The sequence below is a fragment of the Narcine bancroftii genome, chromosome 1, assembly GCF_036971445.1.
Source record: "Narcine bancroftii isolate sNarBan1 chromosome 1, sNarBan1.hap1, whole genome shotgun sequence".
Classification (NCBI taxonomy): domain Eukaryota; kingdom Metazoa; phylum Chordata; class Chondrichthyes; order Torpediniformes; family Narcinidae; genus Narcine; species Narcine bancroftii.
Window position 1 is genome coordinate 46,867,761 of NC_091469.1, and position 21,052 is coordinate 46,888,812.

The window sequence follows — 21,052 nt, forward strand, 5'->3', positions numbered from 1 at the left end:
GACAGGAGCAGACAACATGGGAAGGTATTGAGTTTTGAAAGGGCTAATTACAATGGTGTTAGGCCAGAACTTGGGAAATGCACAGGAGAAATGTGAAGGTTGTTTGGGAACGACTTGCATACAGTCCTGGATAGATCTGTTCCACTGAGTCAAGGTGGGCTGGGTAAATGAACCATGGTTGACAAGAAAGCTGGAACTTTGATCAAGAGGAAGAAGGAAAGTTTAGGAGAATTATAAGGAGGTTAAAAAAAATAAACTTAAGGGACTGAAAATAACTAGAAGAGGTAATGAGAAGGCCTTGGGAAGTAGAATTAAAGAAAACCCAAGGTGTTCTATATGTACATGAAGAACAGGAAGTTGACTAGAGTAAGGGTAGGAATGCTCAAGTTCAAAAAATGTGCCTGGAAGTGGAGAAAGAGTTCTTAATGAAAAATTTGCTTCAGTGTTCACCAAGGAGAGGGACCTGGACGATTGTCAAATTAGTGTAGAGGTTGCTAATGTGTGGGAGCATGTCAACGTTCAGTATTAGAGCTCTGAAAAACGTTGCGATGGACAAGTCAGTGGGGCCGGACAAGATATACCTGTTACTCTGGGAAGCAAGAGAAGAGATTCCTGGGGTATTGACAATGATGGGCCTTAGGAGTGGAACTTGAAGTTTATAGGGTGAGAAATGATGACCCATTGTTCAAGAAATCGTGGAAGAACCCTGGGAATTATAGACCAGCAGGTTTTACTTCTGAGATAGGTAATGGCCAATAGCAGAGACGTCTGTTTAAAGTGAGTGGAGGAAAGTTTAGGGGAGATGGCAAAGGTAGTTTTCTTTTTACACATGGAGTGGTGAGTACCTTGAATGCTCTGTTGGGGTAGTGACTGATGCTTATACATTAGGGAACTTTGAAAAAACTTAGATAGGCACATGGATATAAGAAAAATAATGAAGAATGAAAGGGTATGATTGTTGTGATGTTTACATAAGTCAGCAAAACATTGTGAGCCAAAGGGCCTGTACTGTACTATGTTCTTAGACTGAAGCAGCTCCACCAACTTCACGGCAGCAACTGAAGGAGTACCAGGTATCAGAACTCAGATCCAAGGAGGTGCCGAGGCTGCTGGAGGCTTCCTTATCGCATCTGAAGCTCGGGTTTCTGAAGGTTTGGTCTGAAGGCTGCGGGAGTAGTAGAGGGGAAGCCTTGGACTGTGGAGTGATTCTCTTTTGCTTCTCATTCTCTGGCTATAAAGGGTGCTGGGCAATTTCTGCTGCTAGTGAATCTTTATCTGCCTTATGGTAGACTAAAGGAAATTGTGTGCAATATCACATTTTCGGCTTTATTACAGGACAATAAAATAATCTTGAACAATAATGGCTACTCTAGTGATACTCGTATCCAAGAAATACATTGAAAACAAGAGTGCAAATCCATACTGCCATATTTGAATGGATCTTCAAATGTTGACTAATCAACATTTATCCCTCAAATAGTATCATTAAATTAGCCTAATTAATTTAAATATGCATGTTGCGCTACTTCCTTCCTTTACGATTTAACTGACTCCACGCAGCAGATACAGAAATTGTTCAACACAAAAAAAATTCTGGAGAAAATCAGCAGGTCCCACAGCGTCCATGGAGCCAAAGATCTACTGCAAACCAACATTTCGGTCCTGAGTCCTTTGTCAAAGGATGGACGCTGCGGGTCCTGGATACTGCAATTACAGAATCTGCAGACTTTCTTGCTTCATTACATTCGGAAATTGGTACATTTTGTGTTGCTGAACTATGACCTGCAAGTTCCTTACTTATAATAATAAAAAATAAATTTGCTGTTCTTTGGCGTTATTTAAAAAAAAACGATAAAGCCGCATCCTTCACGAAGGGATAAGATTTCTATTGTTCACTCATTACCTACTCTAATTCAGTAAGACAAGTAATGACAGAGAAGGGCGCCAAGCGGCAGATATAAACCAGGACAGGCTGTTTCCGGTTCCGGGTGAGAGGTGCTCATTTGTCAGAGGCCGATGGGGAGGGGAAAGTGGTCGCTGTTGCCGTCCTCACTCACGGCAGTACAGAGATTGGGGCTCGGGCCTGTCGCAAGCAGCCCGCTGGCTCCGGATCGACGTCCTGGTCGTTCTCCAACCGGTCGTCGCGTTCTCATGCTCCAGCCATTTTGTGCAGCAACATAAGAGGAAGCGGTGCGCGGCACAGGTACGGTTCTTTCGAGCGGCGCGGCAGTACGCGTGCGCGGTGAGGGGCGAACGCACAATGAGGGAACAAGCACAACCCCACGGGGACCCCACCTCCTAATTTCGCCGCACTTCCCACGGTGCACCTTCCGGCTTCCCCCCCTCCCCTCCCCGGGGACATACGCTCCCGGCCTCCTTCTGTAACGGGGTCCCCCCCAATTCAGTTTCATCCACACACCAGGTCTCTCCAACTGCTATCCCTTTCTCCTTGAGTTTTTGCTGAACCTCATCAAGTCTTTACACACCCCACTGCTCAGTGAGGAATTCGAAGAAATCAGTCTTGGAGAACGAGATTGACAGTTGATAAATACCCAGAAATCAATGAGCTGCATCCTCAGGGTTGCAAAAGATTAATCAGGTGTTAGTGGCCGCACTTGTTGTCCTGTTTGAACAATTGCTGTATATTGGAATGTTGTAAACATTATTTATAAAATGGGAAAAGGGGGGGGGGGGGGAAGCTTTACTGAACCAGTTGGTTAGATGTCAATAGTAGTGAAAATACAAGAACTTAAAGCTAAAGTGGCAAGAGGGTATTTGGCATATTTTAAAAATTGATTGGAGTTAACATGAATTTATAGAAAGGAAAACAAATGCTTTTTAAGATTGTAGTTAGTAATGTAGATTAAGACGCATTATTTTTGCTTATTTTATGGTGGTTTATAAAAATGTTTGTGATGCTGTCGCAAAGCAACAAATTTTGTGACATTTTCATGACAAATTTTGATTCTGATTAAGATGAACCAGTTAATCTGTATATTTGGGTATGAGGAAGTTAATGGTATCTTGTCATTATTAAACAATATTGGGGAAGCAGTGTATACAGGTACTCCCCAACTTGCAACCTATCCAACTTCTACTGAACATTTTTTGAGACATAAAAGAAAAAATATAAAATGTACATGGATTATGTTGTATTTGACAAATTATAACAGGGATACAGGGCAAGTAAGAGCAAAAATATATGTACTTTGTTAGTCTGTAGGCTGGGAGTGACCATCTTGATTCTTGTACACATGCGTGAGTCTTTGATTGGTGGGTTCGTGTATTGGAGTTTGGTTGATGCATGCGCGAGAGCTAAGGGCACAAATTCAATATTGTTAGGGTGCTTAACTCCTGCATGCGCCAACCAAACTCCAATATGCGCCCAGGAATCAAGACTGCATCTAGCCTACAGACTCTGGGACACTGACTGACAAGGTATGCATGGACCAGAATGTGGAAAGATTCACCAAGTTTGAACGACAAATTCAGGAAGCTTTAAGTTGTTGTCAAATCTACGATGAAAAATAGATTTGATTTAAAAAGTTTGTTTTAAGACTTTGGTATTTCACAGGCAAAATTCTGACTTGCGTCCATTTCAAGATATGACCAATCCTTCGATTTCAATTACGGTCGTAAGACTGGGAGTACCTGATTTGTTGTTGCTTTTCTAGGTGATCCAGAACTGAGTGTAAAAATTAATGGCATGGATTTCCATGCTGGATGATGGCTCTTCAGGTTACAGTAATTACAGTAACTAAATGACTGTTTATGGATATTTGTTGTGGTCAACTGAGTTATGTTTGAGTGTGTTGAGGGAAAGCCTCCAGAGTGGAGTCAAATTTATTCATGTGGTTTAGTGCACAGAACAGGCAGAATATACCTTCTTTCTTTAAACTGCATTTATGATAAGTTGATAAACTATTGGTCTAATTAAAGTAATAGTTAAAGGCAAGTGAGTAAAATTTGGATGGATTAAAGCCTACATAATGGTGTTGGTATTAATATAGCAGTTGAGCAGGATGTGGATGCTGTATTTTCTCTAATTCAATTGGCTTACAATCAAGGCATCAAGCCCTGATGGCATTTTCAATCTCCCATAGCTGCAGTCTGAGGTTCCCATCTGTTTCTAAAGGGCATCCATCATCCCTGTGCCCAAGAAGAGCAGAATGAGCTGCCTCAATTACTTGCCCAATAACACTCACATCTACAGTGACAAAATACTTTGAGAGGCTGGTCATGGCCAGAATTAACATGTACCTAAGTGAAGGTTAGGGCCCACTGCAATTTGCCTACCGGCAGAATAGCTTCACTGCAGACGTAATATCGCTGGCTCTCCATTCAGCTTTGGATCACCTCGAAAATGGCAACTCATACATACGGCTGCTCTTCATAGACTACAGCTCACCCTTCAACACCATTATTCCCTAGTGCTGGTCAAGAAGTTACAAACTCTGGACCTCTGCAACTGCATCCTTGATTTCCTCATCAGAAGGCCAGTCAGTACAAGTTGGAAACAACGTCTTTTCTTCACTGGTGATCAACATAGGCTCCCCTCAAGGATGCATGCTTACCCACCACTCTACACACTCTACACCCACAACTGAGTGGCCAGACACAATTCCAATGCCATCTACAAATTTGCCGATGACACCATGGTTGTCAGCATAATCACAGATGTCAGTGAAGAGATAGATCAGCTAATTGAGTGACGTCACAACAACTATCTTGCACTCAACGTTAGCAAAACCAAGGAGATGATTCTGGACTTCAGGAGAACATGAACCAGTCCTCATTGAGGGGTCAGCAGTGGAGAGGATCAAGACTTCAAATTCCTCTGCGTCAGCATCTCCAAGATCTGTCTTGGAGTTGCCATTGTCGATTCTCGCCTTTTAGGTCTACTTTGTGAGGAGATTAGGTATGTCACTGAAGACTCTCAAACTTCTTCAGGTGTACATTGGAGAGCATTCTGGCTGGTTGCATCACTGTCTGGTTATGGAGGTGGCAACTCCCATGACAAGAAAAACTCCAGAGGGTTGTTAACTTGGCCTACGACATCACGGCCACCAATCTTCACTCCAAGGATATCTACAAGGGGCAGTGTCTTAAAAAGCAGTCTTTATCCTCTGCAACCCCCACCCCACTTTTCACTCTGCTACCATTGGGGGGAAAAAGGTACAGGGGTTGAAGATGAGCACTCAATTGCACAAAGTCAGCTTCTTCCCCTATGCAATCAGATTACTGAATGAATAATGAACCACAGACACTGCCTTACTTTGACTTTTTCTTGCACTAATTATTTTGTACGGTGTTTTTTTTTTAAATAAATGTTTGCACTGTGCTGCCGCAAAGCAAGAATTTTGTGACATGGTCATCACTATAAATTTGATTCCGAGTAACTTCAGAGAATATACAGTATTGACAGTGTAGCTTCTTTTGTTAAAGGATATCTATTGCATTTCCTATGAAATAGGAGTTGCACATTTTCTCACTCTTCCTCAGAGGACCTCTGCAGGAAATCTTTTCCTCATAATGCCCTCATTTGGCGTGTTCTTTAATCTGAGAATTTCTTTAGGTGATGTAATTTTGGCAGGCAATAAGTGTAAGATCTTCCTGATGTTATACCCAATTTATCTTTCACATTTTTCAAATAATTCACTCCCTTTTCCTATGCTTGATTTTCTGGTATTTTCATTCGTAACCTGATCAGGAGCCATTTTCCAAATTAAATCTTGGGATGGGAAAACTTGTCTTCAGTGAAGATAAATAGTGTTCAAATTTGTAATTTTTTTTGCCCAAAACTTGTTAATGGAACGTTGTGTGGTGTGAACAAGAAGGCTAATTTAAGGAGGTACAGTATCAGAAAGCAATTAAATCCTATTCTCTAAGCTATAAAGGTAATGTCTGCATGGCTGTGATGCTCGACCTGCTGATTATCTGAGCCTCAGCCATGCTGCTGCATGAAAAGCTCTCTGGTAATTTACAAAAACATCTCTGGTTTGCTTCCATGAACATCCTTGTGGTCAGTTAAACAGCATCAACAAGCATTGTTGTTCATAAGAACATTTGGGAATGGAAGAGAAATAACTTTTTTGTAAAAACAGCCATTTGATAATTTTGCTAATACAAATTTTTTTTTAAATAATGAAAGATTGCACTGTAGATATGTTGAAATGTGCTGCCATGGTGCCTCTATTTTGATTTTTTTAAAAAAAATATACTCCACTCAACCATTGCATCCTAATCCAGGTTACGAATGGCTGACTTTATCACATTTTAAAATTTCTATGAGTTAAAAGTTGGCTGTATGTATGTGTTCTGACTGCTCACTGACAATAATGGGGTAATGGGGAAGCTGTGCCCAGAATAACAGCACACTGAGAAGAGGGATGCAATCCATTAGCAATTTTCATGTTTTCATTCATTATGAGCTGAAATGTAAAACATTGAGCAAGTCACTTTCCAGGGATGCTGAACATTTTTTTTCCAACCAGAAGTGATTAGTAATGGGGTAGAGGGTCTGCTCATAAGATTGTAGAGGCAAGTTTGCCCCATGTGGAGCATGCAATTTATTGCTGATTAGTAATTAAATTTTCTTTCTTGCCCCCTGTCTTCCATATTGTGTATAAACCAAAAATGGAAGATCACAAAATTAGAGTTAGGGAGATTGCGGTGGAAGCAGGATCAATCAATACAGAAATTATGGTAGGGAGAGGCCTCAGCGGGATTTGAACGGAAGTGAGAATGGTGATGCATTTCAAAGCCATTATAGTGTGTGATTTGCAGTGAAATTTGCGGGTATATGCAAATGGTAATCTTCTTAGGCACACATTGTCTTTGTGGTACAAATCACAGCTTTAGTCAGGTAAAAAAGAAACAAGCTGGTGGACAAGAAGACTGCAGATTTCAGTTATTGTAAGTGATGGAAATTTCAGAGAACATGTTGGATATTTTCACAAGTGGATTGCTGGCAAGGATGAGGACAACCCTATCGCTGTTATGTCAAAGTAGGGTGGGGGAGTAAGAGAGAAGGGCCAAGGGAAAATGTGTAGCAAATGGAGGAGATGTATGTGATTGCTGCATTAATAGCAGTAGAAAGGCAGATGCATTTATTGAAGGAGGACATCTCAATGTTCTGGAATGGAAAACCTTGCCCTGGAAGCAGATGCGATAGAGACACTGAGATCATGTTAGAATTGTGCCTAGCTACACAGTCATGGGTGTAGAGAAAGTAGAGCAGAGGGCAAAGCATGCATTTTTGACATCCTCCTGTGTTGATTATCAATGAGGAAGAGATGTTGTTTGATTCTGCTATGTAATTAATTGCCGCTTTAAACTTCATGATTTGAACTATCACTCACCAATCCAAATATTTGTGGTTTATGGTAAAGTTTGTTTAATAATCCTCCCTTAATGTGCATTGGAATATTCTACATTAAACGTGCTACAATATACAAATGCTGATGGGCTTGTGTTCCCAATTTGAGAAAATGAAATTACTTAATAAGAAAAGTGATAATCACGGGGTATAAGTATCACATTTTCATTTGAATTACAATCTCCAAAGGCAAACTGCACTTCCATTACATGAGAATTTATTTGAAACTTTGAAAACAATATACATTAATGACAAATTTATCGGTATTCTTGGATTGATTAATTTCTCAAGAAGGGAATTTAGTTTTATGTTTACATGTGGTTCTGAATCTTCTCAGATTCAGATTTATTGCCAAGACATGCATTACATCACATACAATCCTAAGATTCTTTTACCTCTGGGCGAGGCAGAATTACAACTGTTAGTGCAAAAAAAACTGTACTCAATGTACAAATATGAGCAAGTAATGTTATCAAAGTGTGCATTACAGAGAGAAAAATTCTAACTGCAAAAGTAAGAGTCCTTAAATGAGTTCTGATTGAGTTTGTTGTTGAGGAGTCTGATGGTGGAGAGGTAGCAGCTGTTCCTGAACCTGGTGGTGTGAATCTTGTGGCACCGATACCTCTTTCCTGATGGTAGCAGCGAGAACAGAGTGTGTGTTGGGTAATGTGAATCCTTGATAATTGCTGCTACTCTCTGACTTCAGTATTCTCTGTAGATGCTCTCAATGGTGGGAATGGTTTTGCCTGAGATGTTCTGGCCTGTGTCCGTTACTTTTTTTTTTACAGGGCTTTATGCTCAGAGATATTGGCATCCCAATACCAGACCGTAATGCAGCCAGTCAACATTCTTTCCACCACACCATTAGAAATTTGCCAGGATTTCTGGTATCATGCCAAACCTCCACCAACTCCTGAGGAATTATAAGCACTGACGTGCTTTCTTCACAATGCCATTGTTGTGTTGGGTTCAGGAAAGATCCTCCAAGACAGTGACTCCCAAGAACTTAAATTTGCTTACCCTCACCATCTCTGATTCCCCCAATGATCACTAGATCGTACACGTCAGGTTTTCCCTGCCTGAAGTCAACAATCAATTCCTTGGTTTTGGTGGTATTGAGTGTGAGGTTGTTGTTGGTGCACCATTCAGCCAAGTTTTCAATCTCCCTCTTGTATACTGACTCATCGCCCCTTTTTGTATAACCCCTTACCATGGTATCATCCATGAATTTGTAGATGGTGGTCTTGTACTAAGCCTCGCAGTCATAGGTGCATTTGTTACTTGATTTCTATACCACCTTTTCCAAAATAAAACTACGCATCTCTTGTTGAGCTATGAATGATTCAACATCAACCCAGTAAGAATCTTCAAAGTGAGCGAACTTTTCAAATTTTCAAATATTTTGTGCTTGGCCCTTGAAAATATCTTTTCCTTGTGATTGACTGATATGGTAATCATGTACATGAGACAAAACAGTAAATTACATTGTCTCTCCAGAAGTTGTATCAGAGGATTCGGTAATTTTTCTGGGGTTGAAGTTGTGGCGATGAGAAGCAGATTACAACTGAGAAACAGATCATATTGGGAGCTTGGAGGAAACCATAATCTCAATGATTTGGTGTTGTCACAGAAAATTAAGTACCAGTAATCGGTGTCTTATTTTGCAATAGCGTACGAGTCGGCTTAATTTCAATTTTGTTTGTATTTATTCCCATCATGAATTACCATTTGGTTTGTTCATAGTTCATTTCAGCTGACAGGAGCTGCTTTTTAAAGTGAGAATGAACAGGGGTATTCGTTATGGTTGGAGACCCAAATTATGATGAAAAAGCCTAAATATGCAGTTGGAAATCAGAAGTTATAGCACAAAATGTTAATCTTGTAGCAACAAAGGAGAAAAATAAATCGGCAATAGCGAGGAGACAAAGAAAGTGAATGATGCAAAATGAAGAAGTAGTGAAGGCTTTTTTTTGTATATAGCATTAACCTGTTTCAAATAGGTATAAATAGAAGGAGCACTGCAGAGAGTAAAGTAACAAGACTGGAAATAGAACACAGTGGTTACCTGGAAGTCTGAACATAAAAAGGAATGGAGAAAATGCCTCATCTGTTAGGCAGCATTGAGAGAGAGCATTTTAGGCTGATAGTCTATTTTCTGTTGATGCAAGACTACTTATCTGAAGTTGTTGATTCTTTAGGACTGTAGCTGGCCTAGGTAGAAGATTAAGGTGGTGTTCCTTGAGTTTCATTGGACAATGTTAAAGTTCTGTAATGTGATGTGCTGAATAAGATAAAGTACAAATGAATTGTTTAAATTCTTGAATATATTAAAGAGAGGATTCAAAAGAGAAGGTATTAAGTCTCCTATGATTGTATGGGATTGTGCCATGAAAATGTAAGGGAGTAGATGAACAGTGAATTGGTAAGTTTGGGAGGAGGGTTGCTCCTTTTGGACTACAGAAAGTGGAAGATGGTGGATCATATAATGGATCATTCAGTAAATGTGGACTGGAAAGATAGATGAGACAAGTAGGACCCTATCCTTTCTCTGGGTGGGAGGGCCTGGGGTGTGTGCAGAAAAATGGAAAATGGAGTGAGCATGACTGAGAGCTCTCTTATCGATGGAGGATAGGAAGGCAAGCTTAAGGAAGAAGGGTGATACCTGAGAAGCATTGATGTGGAAAATATGTTCATCAGAACAGATGAAACTGAGCTGGAAAAAAATAGAAGGGAGCTCTTCAGTAAGCATGATGGGAGGAGATATTGGTTGTTGATCTATCGTCTGCATTGGAGATTTTTAAAAAAGATGGAGGGAAGAGTCAGAAATGGACTGTAGGAAGCTGAGAGGAGGATGTAAATTAGCAGCAAAGATGAACAAACTTTAGAATTTGGTACAAGAGCAGGAAACAATGCCAATACAGTCATCAAACTACTAGAAGAAGGCATGTAGGACCTAAAGAATAATCTTTGACAATTAAAGAGGAATGGTTAAACTGTGCAGAGTAAACATGAAAATATATTGCAAAATTACATTACCTGAATTGATGAGTGAAAATGAAACACCAATTCCCAAAAATGGAGAGCTAGAATTAATTTGTCCAAGAGACATAAATACAATAGGATGGTATGCACCAATTCTAATTATCAGAAGCTGATTAAATAATTGTATTCAGTAGCTACAGTTGCTTTCTCTGATTTTTGAACAGTAATTATTTTTGCAACTTTCAGAAATTGCAAATGCAGATTTTCATTAGGTTGATGTGGTCTCAGTAGATGAGGCAAATATGGTACGTTATGGAGGTGATGTGTGCAATAGTTAGAGTTTTGGCAGAATTAAAATAATTGTTGCTCCAATATTTAGAATAAACATCTGCTTCTCAGACTTTGGATATCAAATCAGCTACTGAACAAGATGGCATTTTTTTTTCTCAAAACTTTATTTATTAATTTTAACATATGAAGAAAGTAAGTAATTCACGTACAGAAAAAGTACAAAATAAAGTAATAGAAGTACAAAGTAACATAGTTAATATAATACCAATCTCGGCATCTCCCCCTAACAACTAAAAACTAAGACTTAAAAAAAACTATTTTTAACCCCTAAACCCCCCCTCCCCACCCCCACGATAAAGAGTGAAGAATTAATACTATTAGTATAATTTAAAAAAAATAAAAAATATATATCTTAAAAAAAGATTGATATATATAAAACAAAAAATATTAAGTATTAATTATTAATCCAAAAATTTTTTATTATATAATATATGAAAAAACAAAAAGAACTTAAACGAAAAAAAAACAACTAATAATAAAAAAAATTTTAAAAAAAGAAAACATATAGAAAAAATATATAATAAAAAAGTTTTTTTAAAGGAAAAAAAAATGATTAATTCAAACTTATTTAAATTGTATATAATCAATAAATGGGGTCGACTTTAACTCATAAAAAGACATCTTGTCTTGTAGAGAAAAAGATATTCTTTCCATAACCAAACAAAACTTCATCTCTGAATACCACCTATATTGGAGCGCTTTCATCCCTAACGTCGAAGTACTCGAGATGGCAGAGGTCGACAGCATCGAGTCCACGCTGCTGAAGATCCAGCTGCGCTGGATGGGTCACGTCTCCAGAATGGAGGACCATCGCCTTCCCAAGATCCTGTTATATGGCGAGCTCTCCACTGGCCACCGTGACAGAGGTGCACCAAAGAAAAGGTACAAGGACTGCCTAAAGAAATCTCTTGGTGCCTGCCACATTGACCACCGCCAGTGGGCTGATAACGCCTCAAACCGTGCATCTTGGCGCCTCACAGTTTGGCGGGCAGCAACCTCCTTTGAAGAAGACCGTAGAACCCACCTCACTGACAAAAGGCAAAGGAGGAAAAACCCAACACCCAACCCTAACCAACCAATTTTCCCCTGCAGCCGCTGCAACCGTGTCTGCCTGTCCCGCATCGGACTTGTCAGCCACAAACGAGCCTGCAGCTGACGTGGACTTTTACTCCCTCCATAAATCTTCGTCCGCGAAGCCAAGCCAAAGAAAAAGAAAGACAATACATTTCTATTCTTCCAAGTAATCGCTATACATTTCTTGGCCACTGCCAGCGCTAAGTAAATAAAAGAGATCTGGTAATTATCTAATTCTAAATCAATCAACGGTTGCATATTCCCTAATAAAAATATATCAGGGTCTAATACAATATGAAGATTATATAGATTATTAAATACAGATTGAATACCTTTCCAAAATTGTTGTAACCGATCCTTTTATAGCCATTTCAATTTCACTAAGGTTTATCTAACTCTTGTCTGTCTTCTTGAGATAACTGTGGTAAATTAATATTTTTCAAAAGAGTCTATTGCATCTTCTTTTATCTCTTTACATTCAGTCAAAGTTTTTTGTAAAAATTACAAAATTCATCGTTAATTTCTTTTTGACTAAAAGTAATACCCGATTTATTTCTAATAGCTGGTATAATCCTAGATAACTGTTCTTTTTTTAATTGCCAAGCTAATACTTTGAGCTTTCTCACCCCATTCATAAAATTTATTTTTTGAACGATTCAACAGACATTCAAATCGATATGGCTAACTTATTATACTTCAACTTTAAATTAGTTAATTGGATCTTTTGGAATTCAGTAGCTTTCTTTTGAAATTCTTTTTCACAGATTGTTATTTTATTCTCCAAATCCTCAGTCCTCTCTCTTCAATTTGGATGCATAACTGATAATTTGACCTCGTAAAAAAAGCTTTCATTGCGTCCCACAAAACAAACTGATCAGAAACAAAGTGAACATTATTACCAATGAAATCCTCAATTTGTTTTCTCAAATAAACAATAAATTCTGGCTTTTGTAGTAACATAGTATTAAATCTCCATCTTAAAGTATGTTGTGTAACTTTTGATATTCCAGTAATAACAATGAATGGTCCGAGACTAACCTTGCCTTATAATCCACAGATATAACCTTATCCTGTAAATGTGCCGAAATTAAAAAATAATCAAGTCTTGAAAAAGAATTATGTCGAGAAGAATAAAAAGAAAAGTCTTTCTGTGTAGGATTAAATCTACGCCAAATATCAACTAAATTCAAATCTTTCATCATATTAGCCATATGTATCGCCATTTTAGATTTCTTAATTACCTTTGGATACTTATCCAATAACGGTTCTAATACCATATTTAAATCCCCCCCCCCCCCGCCCCAATCATCACATTGGAATTAGCTTGTCCCAATAATAAAGATATTTCTGTAATAAAAGCAGTGTCTTCAACATTTGGAGCATAAACATCAATCAAAGTCCAGGCTTCATTAGAGATTATACAATTCAACTTAAGTAGTCTTCCTCCATTTTTCTCCTCGTCTTGCAATTGAAACGGTAAATTCTTGTGTTGAACAAGATGGCATTGATAGCAATCCAGTTGTTGTCAAGTTGTATTAGGAACCTGATACATTTATTAGATAGTTGCAGAAGATTGCATGTAGATGATGCATTGAGGGACAGTAGCACAATGTTCAATCTTTCAGGGATCCTAGAGATTCCCTCCAGCTATTGCAGGTGTTTCTTGGACAATAACCGGATGGGTATGAGCTGGTTTGGTCACACTTTGCTGTAAAATTATAATGCTGAATGAGAATGGTGAGCTCCGCTGTGTCAAAAACTGAATGGAGAGGAGGGTGAGGGGTAAAAAGTATACCAAGTGTTTTTCCAACACTTTATAAATTCAAGCATCCTGCGAGAATGAAATAAGAACTCCGAATGGAGTTAAGACATTGGTGAAAGTGATGTAATCCATCGTGCTTGTGCATCAATAATCAAATCATGCACCACTGAAGAGGCACTTTGATCGAACCCATCCATGCCGAACAAGTTGGGATCCTGGACTAGCCTCATTTACACATTTGTCCATAAATTTAGTGTACTTGGATTGCCAGAAGGAATTCCATAACACACACACACACACACACACACACACACACACACACACACACACACACACACAAAAATGCCATGATTTCAGTATTTATAGGAAAACTTTTTGAGACTATTCTTTAAGTTGTTTTTATTGTTATTTGTGAAATGCAAGCAGATAATGAATGCTTATAGTTTCATTTCTAGCTGTAAAAAGTGTTACTTCTTTGTAAATCAAGATTGTTTGTAGTTGGGGGAAAAAACCTATCATGCCTTTTTTCCTGTTTTAATAGGATCATGGATTTTCCAGGGCACTTTGAGCAAGTGTTTCAACAGCTGAACTATCAGCGGCTTCATGGACAGCTCTGTGACTGCGTGATTGTTGTGGGGAGCCGACATTTCAAAGCTCATCGCTCTGTACTTGCAGCATGCAGCACCCACTTTCGAGCTCTCTTTACTGTCCCTGAGACTGATCAATCCCTCAACATGGTTCAACTTGACAGTGAAGTGGTCACTGCAGAGGCTTTTGCAGCCCTTGTTGAAATGATGTACACATCCACTCTAATGCTGGGAGAGAGTAATGTCATGGACGTGCTTTTAGCAGCTTCTCATCTCCACCTGAATTCTGTAGTGAAGGCTTGCAAACATTACTTAACAACCAGGACTGTTCCTATGTCCCCTACAAGTGAAAGGCTTCAAGAACAAAATGCTCGTATGCAGAGGTCTTTCCTGCTTCAGCAGCTGGGTTTGAGTTTGGTAAATTCTGCTCTCAGCTCCAGTCAGACGATGGATGAGCAAGTTGGTGTGAACTCATCATTGCGGCACCACCTGGAGGATCAGTCAACTGCATTTCCTGTCAGAAGGCTGCAGAAAAGGAAAGCCATTCCTGACGAAAGATCAAAACAAAGGATAAGACAGTCCATGGATGAATCTATCATCGCTGAAGGGACATCAGATAATGGGCAAGCTGTGGTGCATACTTGTGAGGAATTGTTTACACCAGATTCCCTGAAATTGGGAGATGGCTCCAAAACTGATACAAGTGTTGAAAACCAGGTGGAAAATGCTATGATCTTTGAGCAAGCCTTTAGTACACCAGACGAAAATCAGGTAACCAGTCAGTCAGACAAAGGAGTAAGCCATTCACAAGTATCTGTCTCTTCTCAAGCAGCTCACATTGAAACTGGCTACAACCAAGATCCTGCGAGTGAGAAACCAGACTTTCATTCTGAGTCCTCAGAACTTCACATGAATGGAAATGAGGAACAAGTCCGAATTGTGGTGAAGGCTGAACCATTGAGCTCTCCTGATCCTCAAGATGAGACGAGTGATGCTGCCTCACAGGCTGAAGGTAGTGAGTCAGTGGAGGTGGAGGGAGGAATGCCCAGTGCAGAGAAGCTGGAGCTTAGTCCAGAGAGCAGTGACCGGAGCTTTTCTGATCCTCAGTCTAGTACAGACAGAGTCACAGACATACACATTCTAGAATCTGCAAACACAGACACTAAAGCTCCCTTCCATATTTCCACCTTTTTGAACCAGAATCGAACAAGCAATTTCAGTGGGGGGCAAAATGCAGACGACAACCTTCCAAACACAACGAGTGATGGTAGAATGGAGAGTGAAGCTACCTACTTAATGAGCCCAGTATCCAGTGTTTCTGCTGGTGTCAATTCCACAATGGTAGCAACTCGAATGGATAATCCCTTCAATGACGGTCCTGATTCTCATTTCATGCGACCTATGCAGGACTTGCTGGGCCTGTCATGTGGGCAATCCACAGAGTACAAAACTGGAGGTGAACCATTCAGATTGGAATTTCCCAGGCCCACCTCTGGATTGCATTCACTTTCCAGGCAATCTATTATTTCAGCGCGAGGAGGAGCCAGTCATTTCCCGGGTTATCGCCGCATCGCACCGAAAATGCCCATTGTGACCTCTGCCGGAGATGGAGGCTCTGGATCACAAGACACTGGCTCTAATTCTCAAGTCCGCATATTAAACAGCACCTCTTCCACTTTTGAAAATAATCATTCTTTGCAGGCAGGCCCTCCTCAGCTGACAAGGGCATCTGCAGATGTACTTTCAAAGTGTAAGAAAGCCATGTCAGAACACAACGTGTTGGTTGTGGAAGGTGCCCGTAAATATGCTTGCAAAATTTGCTGCAAGACATTTTTAACATTGACGGATTGCAAGAAACACATTCGTGTTCACACAGGAGAAAAGCCCTATGCATGTTTAAAATGTGGGAAAAGATTCAGTCAATCAAGTCACTTGTACAAGCATTCTAAAACCACTTGCTTGAGATGGCATGGCAGCAATTTGCCAAGTACTCTTCTTTGAGATAGATATTCAGCGCAGTTTGTTTTCACTGCTGTAAAGGGGACGGACTTTTTTTTTAAAAAAAAAAGCTCTTGTAAAGTGAATAAGCTGAAAACAAGAATTTTAACTTGCAGTTAACAGCAAAGTGTCAGTAAGGTGCTGAGTTCAGAGCAAATTTTGTAGAATTTAGTAACTATAAATTACACGTACTGCACTTTTCTATGCTGTTCAGCTATTTTATTTCAGTAGTTGCTGATTAACCAAAATCTGCAATGTAATTAGCAGAGTTGTCTGTTGGTGTATTTTCTGGAAGTATAGCTTGTGTTTTGTCTAGATAGAAGATGTATAAATTAAGGAGCGAAGGAGATCGGTAGGCTGAATATGTAGATCAATGATTATGTATATGTATTTATGTGGGGTGGGAAGGTTGAGGGAAGTAGCAGAGTAGCTTTGACTCTCCTGCTGAACAAGCCTTTTACTAATTACATCATGATTGAATGGCGGGGTAAACAATGGGCTAAATAGCCTATTTCTGCTCCTGTGCCTTATAGATCACTGTGCAGGAGGACAGTTCAGGGAATAATTTGCATTTACCATATGTTGATCTTGCAAATTCAAGGTCAAGAGTTTAACACCATAGAAGCAGGCCCTTCAGTTCAACTTGTCCATGCCAACCAAATTATCTACTCAAGCCAGTCTCATTTGCCTTTTTCTCCCCCCCCCCACCCCCATTTCCCTCTAAACCTTTCCTATCCAAGTTCCTGTCTTAGTCTTTTAAATGTTACGATTGAACCTGCCTCTATCACTTCCTCTGATAGTTTGTTCTATATACCACAAACCTCTGTGTGGAAAAAGGTGCCTCTCAGGTTCCTTTCAAATTTTTTCTACGCCCATGTCCACTAGTTTTGGATTTCCTGACCCTGGGGAAATAACTGACTCTTTAGCTTGTCCACGTCCCTCGTAATTTTATAAACCTCCACGAGTTCTCCCCTTGGCCTCCTGTACATTAGGAAAAGAAGTCCCCACCCTCTCCTTATAATTTAAGCCTGCCAGTCCCACCTCTGCATCCTTTCCATCTTAATGATATCTTTCCTCTTGCTGAGTGCCCAGAACTCTATAATGTTCCTGCTTCAGTACAGAAAAATATTCTGGTGTAAGAGTTAAACAATCCAGTTGTTGAAAATCTAATATTATCCTGGAAATATTCAGGTCAGGTAGAGAGAAAGATGGTTTGCACCATTTACCCTCTACACTAGATAGTGATCTGAAAGAATGGTGACATGTACCATCTGAAATGGTTAGAATATTATGGAAGATAGGTTACAAATGAAGTGAGTTACCTTTGCAGTTGTTTGACCTGAAGTGAACCCAGTTCCTGAGGTCTGCTTTTGGAATGTGGAGCTACAAGGAAAGTCTGCGAACACTGTTAATGTAGACATTATTGCAAACACTATTTGGCTAGATTGTAGAGTAAACCTAGTGCACTTATCTGACTCTTCCTAGAAATTACATGAAAGAAAAAAAGAGAACAAGGACTGATGAATAAAGTAAATGTAGAATATGGAGAAGATGAGGATAACACCATTGTAAAACTAGGCATCTCTTGGCTGCTGAAACAACAGAAATGGGCATTCACTGGGAGAAAACTTGATCCTAGTGCATTGAAGCACAAATGGGATTTCTGCAGAATAGTTTGCTAGAGAGAACATTTGCATCTTGCTGAGTTGAAAACACATAAATGTAAATAGTGAGATCATTGATTGCAGACGAACATTCTTTTGTTGGAACCTACTAGCTGCTCTGATCTCATGCTGTAGATGGTTAGTCCTGCTGCCCTATAGCTCTCCTTGTTCTTACTGGCTCTACATTTGAGATCAGTGTCCCTTCAAAAGTATCAGCCAGCAATTTGTGTGGATCAGCCTATTGTAATTGTTTGCAACACTGGATGCTGGCAGGTAATACTACATAGAACACTACAGCACAGTACAGGCCCTTTGACCCTCGACATTGTGCCAACCTACATATTCCTACCAAATTCTTTTTTAATAAACCCTTCCAACTTTGTAACCCTCTTTTTTATCCATGTGCCTGTCTAATAGTTACCTTTAACAATTAACCTCTTAAATGCCCTAAATGTTTCAACACCACCTGGCAAACAAAAACTTGCCCCTGATGTCTCCCCTAAACTTTAGTCTCTTCACTGTACAGATATCCTCTGGTGTTTGCTACTCTTGCCGTAAAGGTGCTGGCTATCCACCCGATCTATTGCCTCTCATAATCTAGTAGACCATTATTAAGCTGCCTCTCATCCTTCTTCGCTCCAAAGAGAAAAACCCTAGCTCTGCTAACCTTGCCTCATTAGACTTATTTTTCCAATCCAAGCAGTATCCTGATAAATTTCCTCTGAACCCTCTCCATAGTGACCAAGCTGAACACAAAGTGTGGCCTCACCAGACATTTATAGAGTTGCAACATGATCTCTCTACTCATGAATTCATTTCCCTTATTAATGAAGTGCAGTATCCCATAGGCCTTCTTAACTATCTTATCAACCTGTGCGGTGACCTTTGAGGGATGTATAGATTTGAACCCAAAGGTCCCTCTGTTCATCCACACTCTGAAGTAACTGACTATTAACCCTGAACTTAGTCTTCTGTTTTATCCTTCCAAAATGCATCATCTCACACTTATCCAGATTGAAATCCATCTTCCATTTTTCTGCCTAACACTGCATCCTGTCTATATCCTTTTGTAACCTTCGACAGCCTTCAGCTCCATCCACAAGTCCTCCAACCTTTGTCCACAAACTTACTGACCCATCCTACACTTCTTCATCCAGGTCATTTATAAAGATCACAAAGAGCAAGGGCCCCAGATCTCTGTGGAATTCCACTAGTCACTGACCTCCAGGCAGAATATTTTCCTTCAACTACTATCTGCTTTCTACATACAAGCCCATTTTTTAATCCACATTACCAAGGTTCCATGGATCCCATGCCTCATGCTTTTCTGAGAATCTCTCATGGGAAACTTTGTCAAATGCCTTAGCAAAATCCATATAGACCACATCTACTGCCCTACCCTCATCCATTTCTTTTGTTAACTCAATTAGGCTCATGAGACACAACCTTCCCATCACAAAGCCATGCTGACTATCCCTAAGAAGACTTTCTCCAAATGCTCAGAAATTCTGTCCTTAAGAAACCCCTCCAATAGTTTGCACACTGATTCAATACTCACTGACCTAGCACCCAAGCTTGTTCTATTCTGACCTCACCTTGACCAAGGTCCTTTTCTCTGGTGAATACTGAAAAGTATTCATTTAGGACCTCCTCCACCTCCAGACACATTGCCTCTTATCCTTAAGCAGCTCCACCTTTATTCTCAATATCCTTCTGTTCTTCATGAACAGCCTTGGGTTCTCCTTAATCCTACTTGCCAAGGCCTTCTCATTCCCCCTTTAAGTTCTCCCAAATCTTTTCTTAAGTTCCTTCCTGGCTATGATATAATTTTCATGAGCTCTTTCAATTTCCTGCTTCCTAAATCTAAAGTATACTTCATTCTTCCTCTTAACTAGTTGTCACATCTGTTTTGTCAACCACAGTTCCTTTTTCCTATCATCTGTTCCCTGCCTCAGTGGACAAAACCTATCCAGAACCCCGCGCAAGTGGTCCCAAAACAGCTTCCCCATTATTTTTGTGCTTTCTCCCAAATACAACTGTTCCAAATTTACTCCTCCAGTTCCTGCCTTATCCCTTTATAATTTGCCCTTCCCCAATTAAACACTTTCCCATTCTGTCTTCTTTTATCCTTGTCCATAACTATGCTAAATCTCAGGGACTTGAGATCACTATCACCGAAATGCTTCCCCCTACTGAGAGGTCTGTCACCTGACCAGGTACTAGATCCAGTATGGCCTCTCTTCTAGTCAGGAACCCCTCTTGGACACACCTGACATTCTATGCCATCTCTATGCATCTTGGAGTCAGGAGGTGCCAGTCAATATTTGGGATGTTGAAGTTTCCCATAACAACTTTCCTATAATTTCTGTACCATTCCAAAATCCATTTTGAATTTCTGATTCCATCTTAGAAACTGGAAATTCTCCTGTCAGGTATTTTCTCTTATTGTTAGGTGTGACATGGCATGCTCTTGGCAGCTTTGTTTGCTTTATGGCAGACAAAAGATGAGGTATATCATGTACATTACATTTTTGTGTATTATTACTGACAAAAGAAACCTTGAAACAATTTCATCTTTCATTTTGCAAGACCTGCCCTTATAAATCAGGGGATCTAAAGTTGTATTTCCATGAAGTTTACCATTCAAATAAAAAAGTAAGTCATGTCACTTAATCCCAATTTCACAATATACTTTTGACTTGAAAGCTTATGAATTAACTTCTAGATGCAAGTTTTCTGATGTATTATATCAAAATATTGTGGGTACCTATAGTTTATCTACAAATTGCTGAAAAAGGTTAACAGTTCAACTGAAAACTGGAATTAATTTAAACAAAATACCCTGAATGTAGTTTTCCTTTAAATGATATTGACCCCATAAACAAAATAAATTCTAAGGAGTATTAAGTTTTTAAAAATGCAGAAATGTTGATGTCAGTATATACAAATCTGAGTTGAATAGATGCACCTTTCTTCAGAAGACCCAAAGATTCAACCTGTCTTCTGCCAAATATTATATTAGTGCCAGAAGCAGAGGGAAAGGTGTACTTATCGTATTGTGAACATTGAAGATCTTTTTTGGTGGTTAATTTTGGTGCCAAAAAAAACTTCCTGAATGAGATTGAAGGTGGGGAAGAATCAAAAATACGTTGTAGAATTGATTAATGTTTACAGAGGTACAAAGAAAACCTGGTCTCCGTAAAAGGTCAGATTACTACATAATAAAGTTAACTTCCATCAAAATGTTTTGATATGT

At 39.5% G+C, this 21,052-nt stretch overlaps 1 protein-coding gene across 3 annotated transcripts in view; it reads left to right on the plus strand.

Moving 5' to 3' along the window:
- The first annotated feature begins 1,991 nt into the window (after positions 1-1,991).
- The window catches only part of LOC138757841 (zinc finger and BTB domain-containing protein 5), a 34,060-nt gene continuing 14,999 nt past the window's right edge, over positions 1,992-21,052 (plus strand). For 2 of the 3 annotated variants that reach the window (XR_011353925.1, XR_011353924.1), the window contains exon 1: positions 1,992-2,203. Coding sequence is in view for 1 of the 3 variants with exons in the window: in XM_069925831.1 (XP_069781932.1) it covers positions 14,093-16,135 (2,043 nt within the window). In the remaining 2 variants the exon portion in view is untranslated. Of the gene's footprint in view, positions 2,204-14,088; positions 21,040-21,052 lie in introns of those variants that run through there. The other variant, XM_069925831.1, reaches the window with a different exon arrangement.